General features: G+C 46.8%; 3 protein-coding genes across 4 annotated transcripts; all 3 read left to right on the forward strand.

The window, feature by feature from the left end:
• Positions 1 to 1,052: 1,052 nt before the first annotated feature.
• CNP (2',3'-cyclic nucleotide 3' phosphodiesterase) lies at positions 1,053 to 3,262 on the forward strand. The gene is made up of 3 exons (XM_078624465.1): positions 1,053 to 2,502; positions 2,587 to 2,714; positions 2,798 to 3,262. The coding sequence occupies exons 1-3, from the start codon at positions 1,053 to 1,055 to the stop codon at positions 3,260 to 3,262; spliced, it is 2,043 nt and encodes a 680-aa protein (XP_078480591.1).
• Positions 3,263 to 7,395: 4,133 nt separating this feature from the next.
• Positions 7,396 to 18,156, forward strand: ACLY (ATP citrate lyase). Of its 2 annotated transcripts, none has more exons than XM_078624466.1 (27): positions 7,396 to 7,554; positions 8,690 to 8,812; positions 9,799 to 9,861; positions 9,947 to 10,137; positions 11,457 to 11,536; positions 12,050 to 12,180; positions 12,972 to 13,090; positions 13,422 to 13,558; positions 13,665 to 13,726; positions 13,803 to 13,920; positions 14,006 to 14,160; positions 14,669 to 14,786; positions 14,978 to 15,125; positions 15,214 to 15,382; positions 15,466 to 15,570; positions 15,646 to 15,842; positions 15,915 to 15,996; positions 16,103 to 16,213; positions 16,289 to 16,416; positions 16,499 to 16,592; positions 16,693 to 16,847; positions 16,927 to 17,077; positions 17,157 to 17,300; positions 17,385 to 17,498; positions 17,567 to 17,649; positions 17,798 to 17,874; positions 18,062 to 18,156. In XM_078624466.1, exons 1-27 carry the CDS (start codon positions 7,396 to 7,398, stop codon positions 18,154 to 18,156), a joined length of 3,309 nt encoding a protein of 1,102 aa, XP_078480592.1. The 2 variants fall into 2 exon arrangements, with proteins under 2 accessions (XP_078480592.1, XP_078480593.1); XM_078624467.1 differs by having other exon boundaries at positions 14,669 to 14,762; positions 14,984 to 15,125.
• A 2,207-nt stretch (positions 18,157 to 20,363) lies between these two features.
• KLHL11 (kelch like family member 11) lies at positions 20,364 to 22,613 on the forward strand. The gene is made up of 2 exons (XM_078624468.1): positions 20,364 to 20,839; positions 21,029 to 22,613. The coding sequence occupies exons 1-2, from the start codon at positions 20,364 to 20,366 to the stop codon at positions 22,611 to 22,613; spliced, it is 2,061 nt and encodes a 686-aa protein (XP_078480594.1).
• The last annotated feature ends 1,112 nt before the right edge of the window (positions 22,614 to 23,725 follow it).

Below are 23,725 nucleotides of genomic sequence, written 5' to 3' on the forward strand. Positions count from 1 at the left end.
GTGTGTGGTGTGTGTGTGTGTGTGTGTGTGTGTGTGTGTGTGTGTGTGTGTGTGTGTGTGTGTGTGTGTGTGTGTGGGGCATGCTAACGTTGGCTGGACGCCACTCCCCGCCTGGCCGCTTTGTGTCGTGAGTTAAAACGTTGAAACTTTCTCGAACGCGTCCCCCTCCATCACTGCTAATACCAGTGTTTTCGGAACTGTATTGTAACTTCTTCACTGCGTCACTCACCCCTGACTGCAGCTGGGCGATTGAGAGCGAAACATTCAAGCTCGAACTTGAAGAAATGCTGTCAAACGGGTGTGTTCAAAGTTTTTTTTTTTTTTTTTTTTTAAATGGTTCCACATGACTTTGCATGTCTTTGTTTTTACTTTCGGTGGCGCAGCTTCCCCTTCTGTCTCATTTCACACACATCTGTGAAATCGAGCAGTAATTTAGACACCCAGGCTGCTGCACGGCCGCTGGGGGGCGCTGCACCATGAGGTCATCACACTGATGCCCCATTTTCCCTAACTGCCCTTTGTCTGTTTGCTGGCATGGTTAGATTGTCCCACAGGTTTTATCAGTACCTCCGACACTCGTGACCGTGGCATCTGACTGCTGTTTAAACAGTGAAATAAGGATATTACACATACCCAGTGTTTGAAAACATGTCTGATTCTCGTAATATATCACTGTTTAATGACCTATCTCTTCACACTTTGATATGTTTCCAAACGTTGGCCTTTTGGTGGAATATGCTTAAAAATTGACTAAACCAGAAGAGCGGATCCATTTCAAGTGTCTTGTCTGTTTTAATATGCATGTCAGAATGGTGACACCCTTTGTTTGGTGATATTACATATATAGACATATTTCTAAGTTTGGTCTGTAAATCATACATGATCTTAAATAGTAAAGCAAATGTTGACTTTTCCCAAAGCCCTGACGTTATCCCTCAAAATACTTTGGTTTTGTCTTAATCTGACATTAAAAATGACTTTTTCAAAGCCCATCTCTTTTGATTTATTTTTCTGAAGGTACATTAAACGGTACGTTAAAAGTCCAGCCAGACATGGATACGGAAAGGAGCGGTGAGGTTTCTGATGTGTCAGAGACTCCACAGCAAGAGGAGGCTGTCATGGAAAAAGAGGTTGTGTCTAAATTGACAACGCCAGAGGAATTCACAGAGCCTGAGAACCCCCCAGCTGCTGAGGAAGACCACGACCAGCCTGCAGTGAACGGCCACAGTACTGAAGAGATGAAGTCGCAGGAAACGGACGAGTTGATTGTGACAGAAAGCGAGACGATGTCAGAAGATAAGGCAGAAATGGAGATTGAAGAACCCGGTGTGGTGACCAGAGCAGATGACTCATCTGAAAACAACTCTGACCCAGTTGGAGCTTTAGACACAGAACCAGAAAAAATTCCGCCTGTGCCAGAGAACATCCCAGAACCTTTGCCTGTGCAAACGCCTCTGGCAGAAATCGCCGCTGTCCCAGCGCCAGACGAGCTGCCAAAATCAGTTCCAGAAGCTGAGCCACCAGCGCAAATGTTACATGAACCAGTCGAGCCGCCGCAGCTGGTCGACAAACAGCCGCTCGAGCGAGAGGAGGAAGTGTCAGAAGAGGTGGAGGCCGAGGCCGAATCAAAGCCGACAATGGACACCGGGGCAGAAGCAGCTGCCCAAGAGGCAGCGCGAGAAACCGGTGACGCTGCAAAAGAAGATACAGTGAACGCAGATGGTTCCTCCGAGAAGCCAACGGAAGCTGTTACTTTAAAGGAGGAGAAGGCGGTTGAAAGTGGAAATGTGAAAGTTGTGGAGGATGAGAAGGAAGCTGAAAAAGCAGCAGATTCGGACACTGTGGCAGCAGCTGAGCCAGTCGCTGAAGGTGCAAAATCTGAGCCTGAAAAGGAAACGGTCCCCGAAACCGGCTCACTGTCCTTTGCCCTCCTGGAACAAGAGCAGACCAGAGACGCCCTACGAACCTCTCGCACCCTTGTTGTCCTCAGAGGTCTTCCAGGAAGCGGTAAAAGCTTCTTGGCCCGCGCCATCGCCGATGCCTACAAAGACCAGTGCGCTGTCATCTCAGCTGATGACTACGGCATCAAACCAGAGAGTCCAGAGTCGTGTGCGGATGGGTACAAGGCTCTGGACGAGGCCGTGGTCGCCTGCTGCACCGCCTCCTCCGCCACCGCGCTGATAGTGGTGGATGACACCAACCACACCCAAGATCGGCTCGCCCGCATGGGGGAGGTAGCCAACGAGCACCATCTTGTCGTCATCTTCTTGGAGCCTCGCACAGAGTGGAGCAGAGATGTAGCACAGCTGAGCAAGAAGACCCGACGTGGACTGGAGGAGGCCCAGATGAAAACCATGCACGGGCAACTGGAGGAAATGTCTTTTCCTCTTTTCTTTGGCTGGTTTCTTCTCTCGTCTGTCCAGGAGAAGGTTCGCTGCACAGCCATGGACTTCCTGAAGACGCTGGATACCCTGGAGGCCTTCAAGAAACACTCAGCTGAATGTGGGTATATTTTAGGCGTCTTCAGCTTCGAGATCTCCACTGGTTTATGTGCAAAGTTGTCAAGATGTTTTCTTGTATTTACAGTCACAGGGAAAGCTGACAAGGACGTGGATCTGGAGCAGTACTTTCAAGCCAAAGGAGCCCTTCATTGCACTACCAAATTCTGTAACTACGGAAAAGCCGAGGGAGCCAAAGAATATGTGCAGAAACAAGTAAGAAACCAACTGTAAAAACATGTCAGAGCATGAAGATTTTGAATTGTCCCGGCAGTGTGTCATTTCTCTCCCCTCTCTAGGCGGTTAAAGATTTCTACGGTTCGACATTTGAGCTGTCCCTGAGTGCTCTCTTTGTTACTCCCCGCACTGTTGGCGCCCGCGTGTCCCTCACAACAGAGCAGCTTCTGCTGTGGCCGGCAGATGCGGAGAAGGAGGCCGAGGCTGTTGTCCCTGCAGCTGCCTCGCTGCCTCTGGGAAGCCGCGCCCATGTCACTCTGGGCTGCGCTGAGGGGGTCGAGCCGGTTCAAACAGGCCTGGATCTGCTGGGAATCCTGGCCCTGCAGCAGGGAGGCCAGCAGGGGGAGCTGGTTGAGGAGATGGAGCTTGGCACGCTGACCTACTACGGCGAAGGAAGGTGGCTCCTCAGCCTCAGAGAGCCCATCTGCGCCCCGGCCTGCTTCTCCAGCTTCTACGGCGGCAAAGAGCCAGAGACGACCAAAAAAGAACCAGAGAAGAAGAAGAAGCCAAAGTGCGCCATATTGTAAGGGATGACTGGTGAATGAAGATGGAGGGTTTGTGCAGTGTTTAGGGGTAAATCCATGAGCTGTGTGCCTTTTTTACTATTGATTTGCACCACGACCCAAAAATGCCTTCAATCCAGTTAGCCTTGATGTCGTTAACCTTGTTCATGATCTTGCACATCAGTGCCGGAGTTGCATTCGTTTGGTGAGGTGTCTTTAGCTCCAGCTTTAGACTGAGGTAGTATAGCATCATCCTCCCCACAGCTCTTTTTACCTGCAACTTAGATATCATCTTCTCTACATTTCCATGTTCCTCAGTATTCGTCGGTGAATGATATGTACTTTGACTGCATGCACCTCACACATACCGTCTTTACACGTCTCTGACTTGAGCTTCGAGTAGCTCTGCCTCTGCCAGAATCCATAGGTCCTGTGGCTAAGTGTGAGCATTAGCTGTCATTTCCCTACAAGTGTGAGCAGCCCTAAAAGGGATCGTTCCAACAGGTTATGGGCCAAAGTTTCCTGTTTGATGTGTTAGAATGTAGGAGCCCTTCCTGGTAATTCTTTGCACTGTGCATCGTTTGAAAGGGAGACTGATTTACTTGGCATTTGTTTCAGCAGCTTGCACTTATGAAATGCTGTGAATCCTCAGTCCAACTTTTTCTACTGTGCAAGACTGCACCATCAGTCCTTTTATCCTCTTTGAACAGCACTTCATGTAATTGTTTGATTTGTTTCCTCTGTGACGGTAGCTTTGAAGGATACGTCCTACTCTGTGTAGCTCCTATGAATCACTATTTTTGCACTTGTTTGTACACTTAATAAAAACATTGCTTTGCTCCAGTAATGCTTCCTGTTTGTTCAGCACTATTTTTTTTAGTGCTAAAAATACGCTATTGCAGCACACAATTGTAATTTCTCCTGCAGTCCTCCAGATGGTGCTGGAAGAATCTGTGTATTAAAAGTGTTTTGTCAGTATAAAATCTTATTTAAAAACGTTTATTAAGCAATCTATCGAAACTGGATTACCCCATTTGTCTGAGATGGGTCTTGCATCATGTTCCAGCAAATATGGTTCAATAATCTCACATATAAAAGTCCAGAGGTTGTCTCTGATTGAGCAAGTGCCCAGATATTTCAGTTCTATATCACATTTCAATCTGACACATTTGCATCACTTTCAATAAAATATTCTAAAGTTTACTTGCGTGTATATGTAACGAGTAACATCAGTTCTGAGACAGTTTAATAAATTCCTTGGCCCAGGTCAAGGACGAGCACAAAACCATGAACAATTTTGTACAACATTTTATTAACTCTAGACTGTTCGTCTGTTGGTTGTGTGTGTGATCGAGTGATGTGCCGATTGGCTGCCGTGTAGATAAAGAACCTTGTCAACCAATCATCTTCAGTGGTGGGTAATTGTCCTCTTTTCTCCCGACAGTGGCGTGTGTGAGCTGTGTGGAGAAACCAACGAGGGATTCACGTTCTCTTGTAAATTTAGGTTTTCAGCTCATTCAGTCGATTTTTTGGAAATCCATTCAAGCTGAAATAACTCAGAAACCAGTGTTTAATCAAATCTATAGCATTTATTTTCAATCGACTTTAAACTATCGAACTAATATTTCCCCGTGATGACAATGCTTGATCTGCACTTGCTTTCGTGGTCGTCGTATTTCCCACAGTTAGTGAACGCATCAAGAGAGCATGGTGTAAAATGAACCAATCAGAAGCCAGGAAACATCAGCCGAAGGCGGTCGGCAGATGGACGAGGAAGACAAAACTCGCTGTGAGCTTCTCTCTGAAACAGTGAGTCACAACGGAGGAAAGTGAAGTTTCTGTCCCGGCAGGCTGACACGTCGGACCGCCTCACACCTTCCAGACAAACAGCGCTGCCAAAGGAGGCCGTTTTTTCAAACATAAGGTCAGTTCCTACTGATACCATTTGTTTTTTATTCGCACGTTTTCTTTATATCTGATAAAAAAACTACAACAGCTACAAAACTAGTTAAACCTCTCAGTCTCAGCCTTCATCGAACATGCACGTCTAATAACTTGTAACTGTATAACTGTGTGTACAAACGAGTAGTAATCGCTCATATTCACAGTTGTAATGTGGATTATTGCCACAGACAAGAAGTCAGTCAGACCGGTTTGTGAATGAATGAACCAGAAATCAGCTCGAGCCCTTACTTCCAATGAAAGACAGTTTGGAAGCCATTTTTAATTTATTGAATGAAAATATGAACCAGTCGTCTTTTCCCAGCTGTTTCTAACGAACGTATGGTTCTACTCTGTGGGACTGATGAAGCATCCATCATCCTGCTCGGAATAAATAGGGTTGGAAGTGGATCGATTTACAGACACACACACACACACACACACACACACACACACACACACACACACACACACACACACACACACACACACACACACACACACACACACACTCTTATTTTATTTTCTGATATTCTTATTTTGTGTTTTTTTTAATTACTTTTAGTTTTTTTTTAACCAATGATAAACATATTGTCATTGTTTAAAAAACAAACAAAAAAAAAACATTAGCCACTGTTGAATATCGTCTTATCTGGTGTTCATAGTCAACAATGTGTCCTGCTGCCGATTTCAAAGATGTTGAATGGTTGTTGGAGAGAGAACGTAGATGATAAAGAATCTGGATGGACTTTGAATAAACCTGGTCTGAAACCAGCAGTGATCATCAATAATGAAAAAAATGCCATTAATCTCTTAAAGAGGAGGCTGCCAAAGCCAGTGTGCATCACAAGGTCCTTTCAGCCTAATGAAGCACACTAGCTGACCAGCTACTTCATCCTCTGTGGCTGTGCTGGACAATAAGATGGTTGTAAGGATTGGTTGAGAATTTGAGCTTTTGCGTCTTATAAGAGCAGCAGTAGTTGCGTATGTGTGCAACATTTCTGTTCGTTACAGCGCTGGACGCCCCCGCATAAATAAATACATGACACCAAATGATAACAGCATTACAAATAAATCAGCTGTCAGTTCATTAAATGACACTTTTCTTTGCAGACAACACATTGATGCAAACCTCCTCTACCATTTAACAGTTTTCACCTGTAGTAATGATGATAATGGCTTGACAGCAGGAGTGACGGGGTGTGTGTGTGAATCATAAACTGAACAGACCAATCCAGGCTCCCACAAACTGCCACAGGTCTGTGTTTGCTCTCAGGTAAAAAGGGAACGTCATACATCTGTGAAAGGTTTACTCTGTGCGCCTCTCCGCATCCCTGTCGCCCATTCAAGATCCTCTGGTCTCTCTCATCATCAACAGAGAAGTCTGTGGGATTAGATGATATATTCTCAGCTTTAAGGTTCCAGGTTTCATTGGTTGAATTCACCTAAAATACCGTGACCTCAGGGACGGCAGTGTGAGTGAATTTCCCTGAGAGGCGTCTGTCTGAAGTGCAAAGGTCACAACTCCTCCCTTTGGCGTTGAGATTTATAGATGCTGTTACAGGTTATTGAATTTCTCTCTTAATTTCTGTTCCTGTTAAGGAACGCAGTCTTTGACAAAAACAATCTGTTTTAAGCATCCTTTTCCAACGTTCGGTTGAGAGGTCATTTGCATAAATTACTTTACCATGGAGGTAGTTCAGCCTGCACACGCTCCTGCAACTCTACCACAAACCTGTTAGCGTAGCAATGAAGTGCAAAACACGTCATTAGTGCATGGACACAAACTGAGCCCGGTCGTGTTTGATTCAGCTTCTACCGCTCCGTTCCGTCCCTTTCTGCTCGTTTCACACTGACACCTGCAAGAGAAAAGAACTGAATGTGCAATTTGTGTTTTAATGGGATTTCCTCAGCAGTTCCCTTCTTTCATCACAGTGAAATGGCATTCGTCAGGACGACAAACACAGCGATAGAATAGAATTATGCTGAGCTCAGTCAGTTACAAAAGGGTGAAAATCTAATATTTAATGTCATATATCCTGCTTGTTGTGTTGTATTGTTGTGTTGTCTGCTGAATGGAACAAATCTCTCAGTGACAATGCTCTTTTACCTGTACTCTGTGTGCGTCCATCTCTCTGCTCTGCATGTTTTCACCCCTTCCATCTCTCTCTCTCTCCGTCAGTCTGCCCTCTCAGGCCCGTCCACCCTAAGCTGTCATGTCTGCCAAAGCCATCTCAGAGCAGACGGGAAAGGAGTTCCTTTACAAGTACATCTGCACCTCTGCGGCCGTCCAGAACCGTTTCCGTTATGCCAACGTCACTCCTGAGACAGACTTTCAGCGGCTGGCACAAGATCACCCGTGGCTGCTCACGGAGGTGAGGCAGGATGCGAGAAAGAGGATTTTAGTGATGAATAACTTGTGATATCACACGTTAACGACGCAGCCTCATAAACGTCAGAAGAACAGCCGCTACTTAAGCTAGTGGAAAACGGTCTCCTCTTTATGACAACAATTACTTTGGCTGGCAGCAGAGTGGTCTCTTGGCGCTTGTTCGCTGCTCCGTTTCATTACGCCAACTAAAAGCAGAGGAGAAAAATGCTGTTTCCTTCTTCCACAGAGAAGCGATGGTCATCTCGGGTAGGGAACCTGCCTCCTGGTCGCCTTCTAAATGACAGACTTAAGAAGCTAATTGAATTATGTGACTCCTCTTCCAGGATAAAATCTCATAGCTGAGGTTTTAATCTGGGAGTAGGAGGGCGGTGCACAGACATCCACAGATACCTGCTGCCGAACCATTGATTAAGAAATTGCATTAACTTTCACCCTCGGTCATTTCTTCCTCTGCTCACTGGCGAGTGCCCAGATACTAATGGCTCTGCTGTCATAAGTCATTCGCTTGTAAGGGAAAGAAATTGGCCTCCGTCAGTGGGGGCTGTTCTGACTTTGTGTTTGCGTCATACAGACTCAGAGATACAAGAGAATCCTTCCTGAATCATGATCAGATCAACCTGCAGGTGATAAGAAGGATTTGTAATTTGAAATGTACTTACTTAATATGGTTTTCAGGATGGAATTTTGTTCAGCATATTTTTATTGTTATTATTTCTTTAATTGATAAAAGATAAAATCTGACACACAATCAATACAATCCCACCCGATTGCACCACCCTGGATCCCCATTACAGCACAGGTTAAAAAAAATGGTGTCGTAATTTAAAAACACACTGTGTGTGTGTTTTTAAATTAAGACACAAAGTTAACAAGACAAATAAAAACATAGAAAAATAAAAAAGAAAGGAAAAGAAAAGGAGGGGTTAGAGCTATACATTTAAGATGTCTGAGGCATCCATCTTTTCATCTTGAACAAGTTTGGTTTAAAAAACAAAAGGTGTCATATTTGTGGTATAATCCTGTTAAGGGACAGGTAAACTGTCAGCATAGACACAACCACTGACCCGTCTAACATCTATTTATCTGGACCGTTTATCGTTTCTGTCCTCCGTCCACAGAGGCTGGTGGTGAAGCCGGACCAGCTGATCAAGAGAAGAGGCAAGCTGGGCCTGGTGGGCGTCAACCTGGACCTGAATGGTGTCAGAGAGTGGCTGAAACCTCGTCTGATGAAGGAGGCGACAGTACGTCCCACACCCTCGGCCCTTTTCTGGGGTCACTTTCTTCACTTTACCAAACCTTCAATCAATATTCCTCTGTGGTCCTGTTCCGCCCCTCCTCCCTCTGCCCTTTCCTTCACCCTTTTTCGCCTTGCTGCTTTTCGTATGTACACGCTGTGTTATGTGTGTGTTTCTTTTACCCGGACTTCCATTTACTTAAACAGCTGCACGTGTTGACAGAGCACCCGTGCGCTGATGGAGAGTTAGTCCAATCAGCCGAGGCAAGTGCCCCCCACCTAAAAAAACAGTCCATCCATAGAAGCAGTCGGCACAACTGCAACACCGAAGATTAGTCACGCAGACACCAGTGTGCTTCATAAACCATCAGGGAACACAGTCAGGGTGGGATGTTGCACTGAAACGGCAAAGACGTGTTTCTTCACAGCTGCAGTAAATCAAGATGGATAGAGCTGCAGCGTTTCAGGGTATTGGCTGATACACACACGCTGTGTCTGACTCATGACAGAATCAAATATGTTGGCTTCCACTGAAATCAAATAACAATATGATTAGATGTAGTTTATGTTTCTCAGATGAAACAAACTATATTTTTGTTTGTATTTCAGTTGTTAATTTACCTCTGTACTGATGAACGTTGTTCTGTCTGTTGTTCTGTTTTTTTTTTATCAGAGGCTTTTACTCCACCCTCATCAAACGGAAACTCCCTCTCTGTCATTTATTTCTGTTCTCTCCGGTTGGTTGCGCCCGAGTTACCGACAAGCCTGTTGGCCTTTAACACAGGAATGGTGACAGCCGCACCAAATGAGCTGTGATAGCAGGGTGTTGCCTGAAGTAATATATGATGGCATTTTCTTTTCTTTCTTTCTTTCTTTTTCTTTTTTTTAATTAATCTAAGTCATTTTTTTCCTTTTCTAAAACCGTCAGTTCACTTGTGTCAAATGTTATTTTCATTCATTCTTCATGTTAACACTTTTTGGGATGATTCTCAGGTTGGAAAAGCTAAAGGCATTCTCAGGAACTTCCTCATCGAGCCGTTTGTCCCCCATAAACAGGTAAAGATGCATCTTCACCTTGTTACAAACACACATTCTCAGTAGTTTGTTTGCATCTTGACACGTTCTATCCTCGCTCAACCAGGAGGAGGAGTTCTACGTGTGCATCTATGCCACCCGTGAGGGGGACTATGTGCTTTTCCACCATGAGGGAGGGGTGGATGTCGGAGACGTAGACTCCAAGGCGAAGAAGCTGCTAATTAGGGTGGACGAAAAGATCAGCGAAGACGCTGTGACGAAGGAGCTGCTGACTCACGTCCAAAACGACAAGAAAGTGTGAGTAAAACCGGAGTTCAATGCAGAGCCTCAGCTCCCTGTCAATGGCAGGCTGTGATTGGACAACGCAAAACACTGGTCCACCTTCCACACATCTGCCTCTGGAGGCTCTTAGGGAATCTGTCAAATCCACGGTAGATTATTCTAGACATTTCATTGTGAAATCCACATTTAATATGTGTGGAAAAGTGCAGTCATGTAGTTATATAATCATGTGACATACACGGTGTGATATATAATGTTATCACGAATTGAACTTAAATGAGACGTAGACTCCAGCGCACAAACGGAGAAGAAAACACTCTGATATTGCAGTAAACAAGGGGAGGGGGGGCGGGCGGGTGGGTTTCCATTAGACAAATGACAAACTCCACCCCCTCCTTTCTAGAACGCTGCAGCCACATTCAGAGCACGTCCGTTTATTTTGATGGGTGTGAGTCAGTGTCTCGGCCTCTTCCCACCTCCCTCCGATCCATCTTTCCGACTCGCCCGCTGGAACTGCTGATTGTGGCTGGAACTCGCTGTCTTGGCTGACATTGAGTCAGCCGCCCCAGAAATCACTTGTCTAGCCCCCGGCTTCACCTCCTCACTCCTTCCACTCCTCTTCTCTCCCTCTCACTCTTGATTGAAAACAAAAGCAGCACTTGGACAGTTCGTCTGGCATTTTTTTTTCCCCTGCAGAACCAGACAGGGGACGCTGAGTCACTGGGGGTTCCTCCCGTGGGCCAACCAGGCCTGACAACAGGCTAACAAAGGCTCGGCGGTGCCTGTGCAACTGACAGGCAGGGGAGGGGGGAAAAATACTGCCGCCCTGCATCCGAAGGAGGACACCAATTCAATTTTCTCTCCCGGACAGAAAAGCTCCATGTAGCCAATTTCTGTCCAGCTCAGGCTGAACAGCCCCTCATTAAATTCACCTGCACTTTGTCATCGTCGTCATGTGGATGTAATAAACCTGTGTTGGACATGATCTGTCATATATGGTGACAGACATCCAGTGCTGATAATGTGAGGGGGAAGGAGGCAGATGTCTAAAACTCATTTTATTTTTATCCGTAAAGTACAACAATTAAATAAAATAGACAAAATTGAGGACCTTCAATGAGCATTTATTTAAAACGCTCAGTGAACGGTCCAAACAGCAAATCTTTGTCTTTTCATCTGCTTTGTGTTGGTTTATTCAAAACAACAACAAAAAGAGGAATAAAGGTGTAGTTAGAAACCTGTTAATCACTCGATTCTTGAACACAGATTAGTTTAAATGACGGTAGTGTGATTCTGCTGCTGATGCTCATCTGTTTCATGTGATCTCACTGCAGAGTCCTGGCCAGCTTCATCGTCGGACTCTTTAACCTGTACGAAGACCTGTTCTTCACGTACCTGGAGATCAACCCACTAGGTAGGTGTTTTTTTTTCTTTCCAGTACAAGACGTGCTTACAAACAATTATGAGGGTCCACTCTCATTCACAGCGCGTTCATAAATATGTTATTAGAATCTGAAATGGGAAACAGGGACATCAAACGAAAACTGGCCAGGAAAGCATCAATGTATTATAAAGTATCATCAAACCAGAGGTAGAAGTTGATTCGTCCGCATACGAACACACAGAGGGAGGAAAGAGGTAAATAATTCATGCTGTTTCTGTTTGATGATGGCAGCGTGTGTGGATAATGGAGTAATTGGGCACCAGTACATGCCCGCTGGCAGCTGTTCCTGTGGCTGCAGAGGCTGGATTCTTCTGCTTTGATGTCACACAGCCTGAGCATGTTTGCTCTTATTAACCATAACCTATTGGAACCATCTCCTCAGCTGACTAAGAACCTCTGTGGGTGTCAGACGCTGGGATGGGGTTTTTTGTTTGTTTGTTCTCCCCCAATAATTCAAACATTTTCTTCTTGCTCTCTTCTCAGTGCTGACAAAAGACGGCGTCTACGTGCTCGACATGGCAGCCAAGATTGATGCCACAGCGGACTACATCTGCAAATCCAAGTGGGGTGACGTGGAGTTCCCGCCACCTTTTGGCAGGGAGGCCTACCCTGAGGTGAAGGAGGGGTAGTGTTACACGTCTTTACCTCTGTCAGGATCAGTTAACGGAGGCTTTATTCTAAAATATACTCCTGGTACTCCAGCTTCCTCCCACCTCCAAACCCATGCTCAGGTTAACTGGTCACTGTAAATTGTCTGCAGGTGTGAATGTGAGTGTGAATGGTGGTCTGTCTTCAGCTGGTGACTCGTCCAGGTTGGACCCTGATGTTGACAGTTGGGATCATTTCCAGTACAACCACAACCTGTAACCAGAGCAAAGGGAGAACAATGAATGATGAATGCATGAATTAAAAAATGGGTAATTCAAGCTGCCTGAAAGACAACGGGTCAGGGAACCTGTGAAATCCACAGCGTCTTCCAGGATCTGTCACTTCATTTGTGAAGAATGGATCGATCCATAGGCGGTGCCCTCATTAAATCTCCTGTCTTAGGTATTCAGCAGACTTTATCCATTCTAACTAATATAACATTGGTAAATGTCCGGATGTCAGGAGCCTCAGACAGGCTGTGCAGCAGACGCTCCGGGCTAATTGGGCTGCTGAGGGACAAGAGGTGCCTTTGATTGGAAGCTTTTTTCCTTTCAGGCACCAGCTGTGAGCCATTCACTGTCAAAAACAAGTAGTGACTCACATCACATCCGCCATCAGTGTTTGGACAGTATTTCTAGTCGGCAGCTCTTTAAAATGATTTCAAGTCCAAATGAAGAGGCACTTGTGTAGCTGCTGCTCAGATTGACTCTCCAGAGGACCGTCCTCTCACCTCTTCATCCACCTTGTCTTTCTTCAGGAGGCCTACATTGCCGACCTGGACGCCAAGAGTGGTGCGAGCCTCAAACTGACCCTGCTCAACCCCCAGGGCAGGATCTGGACCATGGTGGCGGGGGGAGGAGCTTCAGTGGTGTACAGGTACGGCTCGGTGTGTCAGGGTGGGTGAGGCCTGAATGAAAACTGAGGAGTGTGACGTCAGCGCTGTTGTGAGTGTGGTGTCACATTGATCTACTTAGAGCGGCATCTGTGATGGTGCACCGTCTGTTGGGGTTGTGAAGCATGACGTGGACACGCCTCATCCGTGACTAATTACTCCCACTGTGCCGTGGGATCTGTTTTAATGAACGAAGGGAGCGAAACGCATTTTGCGTTGTATTTTTAACTGAATATAACTGTATTCATGGCTGGAGCGGTTCACCCTGATGAAAACAAAGTCAGAAGTGAGACGAATGTGAACTTCTCCTCCTAGTGATACCATCTGTGACCTGGGTGGGGTCAACGAGCTGGCCAATTATGGGGAATATTCAGGCGCACCCAGTGAACAGCAGACGTACGACTACGCAAAGACCATCCTGTCTCTGATGACCAGAGAGAAGCACCCTGATGGTAAGACCGCTACTGCTGAGCCCGTAGTGATGGAAGACAAGAACCAGGACATGTTGGCCTCATCTCTGTATATGTTCTGACATGTGTGATCTTTGTTTGTTTACAGGAAAGGTGTTGATCATTGGGGGAAGCATTGCAAACTTCACCAATGTAGCTGCAACATTTAAGGTACCAGTCAACCATATTTCTGGCTGTGTGGTGGGTCTCACGGATCAAGTTAGTAACATCTCCTTTCTTGTGTTAGGGAATTGTTCGAGCTATCAGAGACTATCAGGTGCCACTAAAGGAGCATGAAGTTACTATTTTTGTCCGTAGAGGAGGCCCCAATTACCAGGAAGGGCTAAGAGTGATGGGAGAAGTTGGTACGTTCTCTCTTTTTTTTTTTTTTTTTTAGGTTGATTTATGTGTTTTCCACACAGCACATTGAATTTAATTCTCTGTCCTCAGGTAAGACCACTGGGATCCCCATTCATGTCTTTGGCACAGAAACCCACATGACTGCCATTGTTGGCATGGCTCTGGGCCACCGGCCAATCCCCAACCAGCCTCCTGTCGCTGCCCACACTGCCAACTTCCTCCTCAACTCCAGCGGCAGCTCATCGGTACGACACACTGTCATAAAGTCATGAATTCCACTGATAACTGTTGGATAGCAGACGTGCGTGGCTCAGACTTGACCCTGTGTGTCGGGTCCTGTATGAATGATCTGAAGCCCAGTGGCTCTTTTGTATAAAAGCATTTCGGGGTTTTGCTCTCACTTAGAGTAGCTGTGGGCCCACAGTCAGGAATGCACTCTGTCTGCCCCAGAGCATCCATTAGGAGTGTGCAGACTGCATGCATGTATACGCTTTGAGTGAAGACCCAGATATTCTATTCATCCGTTTGTATTATATATTACAGTAAATAAATATTACAATACAGGAATCACAAATCACTAATGCCATTGCCTTTACTTGACTTATCTGATGACAAATCACCAGGAGCTGAATCAATCTGAGTGCAGACAATGTCATGTTTGAAGTCCTGAGCAGCATACATTACTGAAAATCAGGCAGCAGAGCTAAAAGCATGTTTGTTTGTTTTTTTTCTTTTTTTTTCCTTCATGTCCAGACACCAGCATCCAGCAGAACAGCCTCTTTCTCTGAAAACCGAGCCAAAGCTGAAGGCTCACCAGCCAAAAAGGCCAAAAGTGGAGCTCCTATTGGTGAGAAAAGGCACATCAGAGAGGAAAAAGTACTGTGAACATGCATGGATGAAGGCGTTAGAGTGCCCTCTTCAGACAACAAGTGGACCTGCAGGAAGTTCCCCGTTGTTACGATACGATTTACCTCTAATATTGGAAACCCAGCGTGGTGGTTCTGTATAAATATACTTTACAGGTCAACAGGCTCTGTCACTGTCACATCTGCTTTCCTCTCTGCACAGCCAAAGCAACGACACTGTTCAGCAAGCACACCAAGTCCATCGTGTGGGGTATGCAGACACGGGCAGTGCAGGGCATGTTGGACTTTGACTACGTCTGCTCCAGAGACGAGCCGTCCGTAGCGGCCATGGTCTACCCGTTCACGTACGCACCCTCTCCTTACTTTGGTGTCACTCTTCATCCCAAGGATCTTGCTGCTTGACTGTGTGAAACTTCCTTTTCTGCTCTGCAGAGGAGACCACAAGCAGAAGTTCTACTGGGGCCACAAAGAGATCCTCCTCCCCGTGCATAAGAACATGGGTGACGCCATGAAGAAGCACCCCGATGTGGACGTGCTCATCAACTTTGCCTCCTTGCGTTCAGCCTTTGACAGCACTATGGAGACCATGCAGTACCCCCAGGTAACCCCCTCCCCCCACACACACACACACGCCTGCACCATCTACAGACTGTGAAATGAGACTCTAAAGTAACGTCTTTCTAGATTCGCACCATTGCTATAATTGCTGAGGGAATCCCTGAAGCCCACACCAGGAGGATCATCAAGACGGCAGATGAGAAAGGCGTGACGATCATCGGACCGGCGACTGTTAGTCTGTACTTCCTTCTCTCAGTATCACAGACCCAGGGCTTTCATCTGACGGGTCGGTGTGTTTTTGTCCAGGTCGGAGGAATAAAACCAGGCTGTTTCAAGATCGGAAACACGGGCGGGATGCTCGATAACATCCTCGCCTCCAAACTCTACCGTCCAGGCAGCGTTGCCTACGTGTCTCGCTCGGGTGGCATGTCTAATGAACTCAACAACATCATCTCACGCACAACCGATGGCGTTTTTGAAGGCGTGGCCATCGGCGGGGACAGGTATGTGACCTGATCGGCCGCCGTATACGACCTTGTGGTTGAGTCTGTGTGTGAGTGTGGGCTCTCCTGCAGATACCCCGGATCAGTGTTCACCGACCACGTGCTGCGCTACCAGGACACCCCCGGAGTGAAGATGATTGTCGTGTTGGGAGAGGTAAACTCCTACTTAGAACTCTGGTTGTTCATCTATTTGCTCCTGATTGTTTGAGCGGAGGGCTTGATTTTAGACGCCGCCTTAAACGTTGCTCATTTCTCCTCAGATCGGAGGCACTGAGGAATACAAGATCTGCCAAGCCATTAAACAGGGCAGGATCACGAAGCCAGTGGTGTGTTGGTGCATCGGCACCTGTGCCACCATGTTCTCCTCAGAGGTGAGCTGCACGTTTCTCACACCACTGAATACGAATACTGTTTGTTTACATATTTCTGATGCGTTTCTTCCCCAGGTCCAATTTGGCCACGCAGGAGCTTGCGCCAACCAGGCCTCTGAGACGGCCGTGGCTAAGAACACGGCTCTGAAGGAGGCGGGGGCCTTTGTGCCTAAGAGCTTTGACGAGCTGGGAGAGATCATCAAGTCAGTAAAATATCTCCTCTGCTGAGTTTCTATGGATTTGTAAAACTTCTCCTTCTGATATTGTTCTTTTCCATCCGTGTAGATCCGTGTACGACGGCCTTGTTGCCAAAGGAGTCATCAAACCAGCCGAGGAGATGCCTCCTCCCACCGTGCCGATGGATTACTCCTGGGCCCGCGTGAGTCATCCATTTACACACGGATGGTTTATAATAATCAGACACCATTGCGTTTTAAAAGTTGATTTGTGTACAGAACAGCCATCTGTCTTGTCTTTAGGAGCTGGGTCTGATCCGTAAACCAGCTTCCTTTATGACCAGTATCTGTGACGAGAGGGGTCAGGAGCTCATCTACGCCGGCATGCCCATCACTGAGGTCTTCAAGTCCGAGCTCGGCCTAGGAGGAACCCTTGGGCTACTTTGGTTCCAGAGGAGGTCGGTCTCTTCAACCAGACGACAAACAAACTGTAAACAAAGAGTTTACAGCTATTAAACATGTCGGCCATGTGTGCAGGTTGCCCAGATATGCCTGTCAGTTCATTGAAATGTGCCTCATGGTGACAGCTGATCACGGACCTGCTGTTTCTGGTGCCCACAACACCATAGTGTGTGCGCGAGCTGGCAAGGATCTCATCTCCAGCCTGACCTCTGGCCTCCTCACTATCGTACGTCAGAAGGGGTTTTATATTTAATCTCAGCTGAAATGTACCGTGATGCAAGTGTGAATCAGGCGTCCTGTTTCAGGGTGACCGCTTCGGAGGCGCTTTGGATGCTGCAGCGAAGCAGTTTAGCAAAGCGTTTGACAGCGGCATGCTGCCGATGGAGTTCGTCAACAAGATGAAGAAGGACGGCAAGCTGATCATGGGCATTGGACACAGAGTGAAGTCTGTGGGTGACGTCACATGTACATCTACATCTACTGCTAAAACACAGAAATAGCTGCTGATCGTCCTCATTCTGGCTCCATCGCAGATAAACAACCCCGACATGCGAGTCCAGATTCTGAAGGACTTTGTGAAGCAGCACTTTCCCTCCACCCAGCTGCTGGACTACGCCCTCGACGTGGAGAAGATCACCACTTCTAAAGTAAGACACGGGCAGAGTTTATTACTCACTCAGCAGTTACAGTCTCACTCACTAGATATTGTTGTTAGAAACCCAACCTGATCCTGAATGTGGACGGATTCATCGGCGTGGCCTTTGTGGACCTGCTCAGAACCTGTGATGGATTCACACGGTAGGAACAAGATCTTTTTGTACAGTTTAAACCCTTTTTTTGACTAGAGCAACAGCACTTGTGATTATCCAAACATTATATTTGTACTTTGGACTACTTAAAGCAACACTTTTATATACATTATCATACTTGTGTAACTGTGTTACAGCGACGAAGCAGATGAGTTTGTGGAAATTGGAGCTCTGAATGGAATCTTCGTCCTGGGGCGCAGCATGGGCTTCATCGGTGAGTGACCTCCCCTGGATGAAGCAGGTTGACTTCAGTCTTACTTCACCTGATGCATTGTCATAGTTGTTGGGTGATTTGCACATGTAGCTCTCCAGTTCGCTCTGTCCAGTAAAGTCAAATTGCAATGCATGGATGAGGTATGCAGATAAAAATGTGTGACAGTCTGTCCTTTGTGTCCTCCTAGGACATTACCTGGACCAGAAGAGGCTGAAGCAGGGTCTGTATCGCCACCCCTGGGATGACATCTCCTATGTGCTCCCTGAGCACATGTCCATGTGAGCAGAGGGAGTAACAGGCGCTAGTCTACCGTCCCCGCCTGGCATTGTCCCACCGACACTGTGATCCATCACCACAAAGCATTGGCTTCATCTAGAGATGTTAATATAGCTGTAAACTGCAAATACTGGAAAACGGGTACGCTGCAGGTCTGCGATGAGAGGAGACCTGCTCACCTGTGAAGGTCCTGTCAGACAAAGTTGAGGGCACAAATAGATTGTTTCCCTTCATATTAACCAGATTTTAGACATTTGGCAAAACAAAAGAATTCCTGCAAAGATGAAGATGCTACTGTTCTGAGCATCTATCTCTGCTGCCTCCTTCACGTGTAAGTGTACTAATTGTCCCATTTAATTATGTTCTCTCTGCGGACAAATGCCATTCCTCCATTCCTGAGTGGTGAGTTTTAGACATTTAAATATTACACAGCATCAAGTCAGCCTCTGTTGCTGTTTTTATATATGAAAGGAAACATGTCTAATGTGTCAATGTAAGAAATCGGGCTGATGACCGAGGTAATGGTGGATACGCCAGAATTAACGTAGTATGTGTGTCCGTATTAAGACTTTAGTGTCTCTGTGCAGCTTTCCTCATTGTGCCAATTATGAGTCCAGAGCTTAATGCACAGGGTGACTATGTAGTGCAATAATATAATAACATAATGTAGATTATAGCTTTATTTATGTAATAAGTGTGAATATTAAAAGGTACGCAAACTGGATTTTTTTTGTTATTCACACAAAATGAAACCATAGCAGTCAGTGTCGCAAAAGGGACCATTGTAAGTCAAGTCCTCTTTGTTTTCCTTCCTCTGTTTAGGAAAGTGTATTTTACTTTCTCAAAGATGTAATTATTCATCAGAACTATTAATGACGAATACACACTTGTGGAATCCCTGTTTACATCAGATCTGCGTCTGTCTGGATACATGTGTTACCAGGGGAAATAAAATGAATAACAGTAATGGATATGTGTCAGCACTACTACGAGAAAGGAGTATATTTTTTTGTCTATATCGGACACTGATTTTTGAAGTGTTTAATATTGTCCCATGTTGCTGTTGAATATGTGTATGTGAGATTTTAAATGTTATCTCATGGCCAGTGCTTTACACCGATTCCCTACAAAATGTGTTTGATCCAGCTCGGTTCATATAAACACACAGGAGGTGATGCCTGTTACTTAATTAAAGTCTGCTCAGCTCTTTCCATACGTGGTTTCCTGGGGGGTTTATAAACTTTCCTTCCAGTTCATGCCTCCAAAACTAAAAACCTCATCGCAGTTGTTTGTTTTAGTGATAATTAAATGTGCCTCTGTACTGACTCCATGTGTAACTCTGTAAAATAAAATTGACGTGATGAAATGATGCCGTGTACTTAGTTCAAAATCTGTGTGAATGGTTTTGTATGGATTGTGAGTAATGGCATTTTTACAAAATGAATTGTCTGTGTAGAAACTTAAAATGGATTACAGTGAGTACAAGGTAATAGTGTCTGTTGTGTTTATCAGCGCATGTTGTGGCCAAAACATTTTTCTATTCAGCAAATATGTATTGTGAGATTTATTTCTGGCTTTGCCTTTTGAAATCTTGTCGAAACAGGTACACGTCCGTACATGTCTCTCAGCCACTGCGCAATTCGAAAATCCGGAAGTCCTGCATACGTCAGCAGCGGTTACGCCTTTTTCCCACTGCGCATGTCAGTGACTCTGTCTGTTTACTACGCTGAAGTGCGTCTCGTTTTGATAGTTTTGGGGCTGTCATAACCCAGGAACCGTTTGCTAAAATACTAGTTTACTTTTATATCGCTTTATCAGCAGTAAAAAAATGCACTGCGTTAAAATATATTCAAATATAGAGAATAGTTCACGTTATTTTTTGCCGTGTCATACGATAATCATTTTCACAATGTTTTAACGAATCTTCCACAGTTTACGAGATTATCGCTTGCTCCGTTCTCTGACTAGTTCGGTTAAAATCGGTTGTTCAATTTCTGCGCAGTCACACAAGTTGTTTTTTTTTTTTAACGTTTTATTTTTTCATTTGGTAAAGAGGGAGCACTTCCGCTTTTTGGCGAACCGTCGAACACGAAACGAACTTCGCCGTCGCGCTGTGTTTTGACTCCATATCATGGATGTGTGGCTGCGTATGTCTCTCCTTGGCTAGTTTACTTCATTTCCCACCTCTGCTCACGCTCATCGCCGGCAGCAGAATGGCAGCGGCGGCACCAAACCCGGAGGACTCCGCCCGGAGCGGCAGCGGCGGCGGCAACGGTAGCGGCACCGGAACACCCAGCGCCCTTGCCGGTGACGGGGACGCGGAAGAGGCCGAGGACTTCACCTCGTCGTCGCACTGCTCGGAGCTGTCTCGGCGGCAGAACGAGCAGCGGAAACAGGGCTTGTTTTGTGACGTGACGCTCGCCTTCAGCAGCGGAGCGGCCGTCGGAAGCGTCCAGACTTGTGAGTTTTCCGCCCACAGATCGGTCCTGGCGGCGGCGACCGATTATTTTACCCCGCTGCTCGGAGGACAGTTCTCCGAGTCCCTGTCCGGGAGGGTGGAGATGAAGGAGTGGAGCTCAGAGACGGGGCCAGACCCAGAGACGGTTGAGAGTGTCATCCAGTACATGTACACGGGAGAAATACGTGTTAGTACATGCAACGTACACGAAGTGCTGGAGCTAGCTGACAGGTATGGTCTCAGCATTACATTTCTATGTGTGTGTGTGTGTGTGTGTGTGTGTGTGTGTGTGTGTGTGTGTGTGTGTGTGTGAGAGAGAGAGAGATAGACAGAGAGAGATAGACAGAGAGAGAGGGAGCCTCTTGTTGTTTCCTGCACTGATTCAGCCAATGCTCATTCTCTGTCTTGGCTCTGTGTCAGGTTCCTCCTGCTGCAGCTGAAGGATTTCTGTGGGGAGTTCCTGAAGAAGAAGCTGAGCTTGACCAACTGCGTGGCAGTGCACAGCCTGGCCCACATGTACACCCTGGACCAGCTGGCTCTGAGGGCCGCCGACATGATCCGCCGCAACTTCTACAAGGTGATCCAGGATGACGAGTTCTACACGCTGCCGTTCCACCTGGTCCGGGACTGGTTGTCTGACGCGGAGATCACAGTGGATTCTGAGGAGGTGTTGTTTGAAGCCGTGGTGAAGTGGGTGCAGAAGAACCCAGAGGAGAGGAACCGCTACTTCGAGGAGCTGTTCCGTCTTCTGAGGCTGCCCCAGATCAAGCCCACCTACCTGACTAGGGTAGTGAAGAACGAGCGCCTGGTGGCCGCCAATGAGGCTTGTCTCCGGCTGGTTTCTGAGGCGGTGGAGGGCCACGCCATTCGCTTCGAGAACCTCAAGTCAGCGGATATGGAGTTCTGGTCGTCCCACATGGCTTCTTTCCAGCCTCGCTTTGGTCAGAACATGGATGTTATCATGGTCGTTGGCGGCGTGTCAGAGGGCGGCGACTATCTGAGCGAGTGCGTGGGCTACTTCATCTACGAGGACCGTTGGGTCAACCTGCCGCACATCCACAACCACCTGGACGGCCACGCCATCGCCACCACGGAGTCCCACGTCTATGTAGCAGGTTCTATGGAGCCAGGCTTTGCCAAGACGGTGGAACGTTACAACCCGAATCGCAACACCTGGGAGCAGGTGAGCAACCTGACCACACGCAAGCACTCCTTTGGCCTCACCTGCATTAAGGATATCTTGTACAGCATCGGAGGTCATGGAAACTTCAGTCCAGGTTTCAAAGATGTCAGCGTTTATGAGCCTGAGCAAGACAAGTGGCACAATCTGGAATCTGCCCCCAAAATCCTGCGGGACGTGAAGGCGGTGAGCGTGGAGGATCGCTACGTGTACGTCACCGCGCGCACACCGGTCGACACGGACAACGAGGACGGACTGAAGACGGTGACCACACGCTACGACACCGAGAGCCACCAGTGGCAGGATGTCGACTCGCTGCCCCTCATCGACAACTACTGCGTCTTCCAGATGGCCGTGGCCTCCACCAACTTCTACCACACGGCCTCCTGCTGCCCGAAGAGCTACGCCGTACGCGATGAAGTCGCCAGACAGAAAATCAGTGTGCGCATCTCTGATGAGATCCTGGAGAGCCTGCCCCCGGAGGTGACCAGCATTGAGGGCGCTGCCATTTGCCACTTCGATGAGGACGTCTTCATCATCGGAGGCTGGAAGAACAGCGACGACGTGGACAAGCAGTATCGCAAGGAAGCCTATCGCTACTGCGCAGAGAGGAAGCGTTGGATGCTGCTCCCGCCGATGCCCCAGCCCCGCTGCAGAGCGACCGCCTGCCACGTCCGCATCCCCTACCGCTTCCTGTACGGCTGCCAACGTTACCCCATGCCCCAGAACCTGGCTCGTCAGCGAGATCGAATGCAGCAGATGCAGCAGCTCCACCGGCGCACCCTCACCTTACGGCGGCAGCTCCAGTCGCAGATCGAATGCTGAGTGGAAGACGCCGCTCCACCGCGCCGCCGTCACACGTAACCATGCTCGTTGTGGGTTTCCTGAAACTGGACCCTGTGCCATTGACTCCCATACCTTGTTGTTATTCGCTGATCTGTCGGAAGCCATGAAACGCGTGGGCAGGCGTACAAACCAGCTGCTGGAACAGATGCGCCTTGTGTAAACATGTCAATAAGAGCGTTATGTAGTGGCCAACAACTGAATATCCTATCGTCAAAGTTTGTTGACATACATACTGTTTATCTGTTTGTACATAAATGGTCTGAAGCCGTGTACATTTCTATGAATATTTTACATTCCTCTATTATATGCCAGCACTGAGAGGCCGACGTGACATTATTAACTGCATTCCTACACTCAGTCGACGTACTTACTGAAGTTCCATTCCATAGTAACACTGTGACAATCTCCTCACACCAGTATATCGATCCAAATGTTGTTCTCGTCATATCAAAAACGCTCTCTTAGAATGTCTCTGTGCAGCCTCCACAGCTAAAGATGTGACCGGCTCTGATAGACTAGTCTGCTTCTAGATTTCCTCAACAGTTGTTGTGAGTGAAATGTAATGAAATCATTCCTTTGAGTTGTCTTGAGCATCAATCGCTGGCAATGGCTCAATCATTCCTTTCCTTTGCACTTTGGCAGTCAATTGCTCAGTATATTTCCATCCATCTACAAGAAGGATACATTGAAAACGTGTGCATGTGTGAGTGCAGCGGGAGTGTGTGTGCTTTGTGTTTGCTGAGGGTTCAGTTGTCTCCGCAATGAATGGCAAGAACTGCACTTTTAAATCTATTAAAGTCTTAAAGAAGGATTGGGATTTAAGTTGCTGCTGCACTTTGTTTCATTAGTTCCACAAAGGAAAAGGGGATTGTATTTTGAAAATATTTTCTTTTTTGGAAGCCAACTTACATCCAGTGCATTTTATGCTTTTTGAGAAAAAGAAAATACCGTCTAAATGTATTGTCAAAAAAAGAAAGTTATTGTACTTTGCTTCCAGCTGGGTATGTATGTTGTTCTGTGCTCTTTCTCCCTCCAAAGAGACTTAATAAAACAAATCAGATGAATAGGAGCATTTGTTATGAATGTACAGA

The sequence above is a fragment of the Lampetra planeri genome, unplaced genomic scaffold, assembly GCF_965212315.1.
Source record: "Lampetra planeri unplaced genomic scaffold, kcLamPlan1.2.h2 scaffold_791, whole genome shotgun sequence".
Taxonomy (NCBI): domain Eukaryota; kingdom Metazoa; phylum Chordata; class Hyperoartia; order Petromyzontiformes; family Petromyzontidae; genus Lampetra; species Lampetra planeri.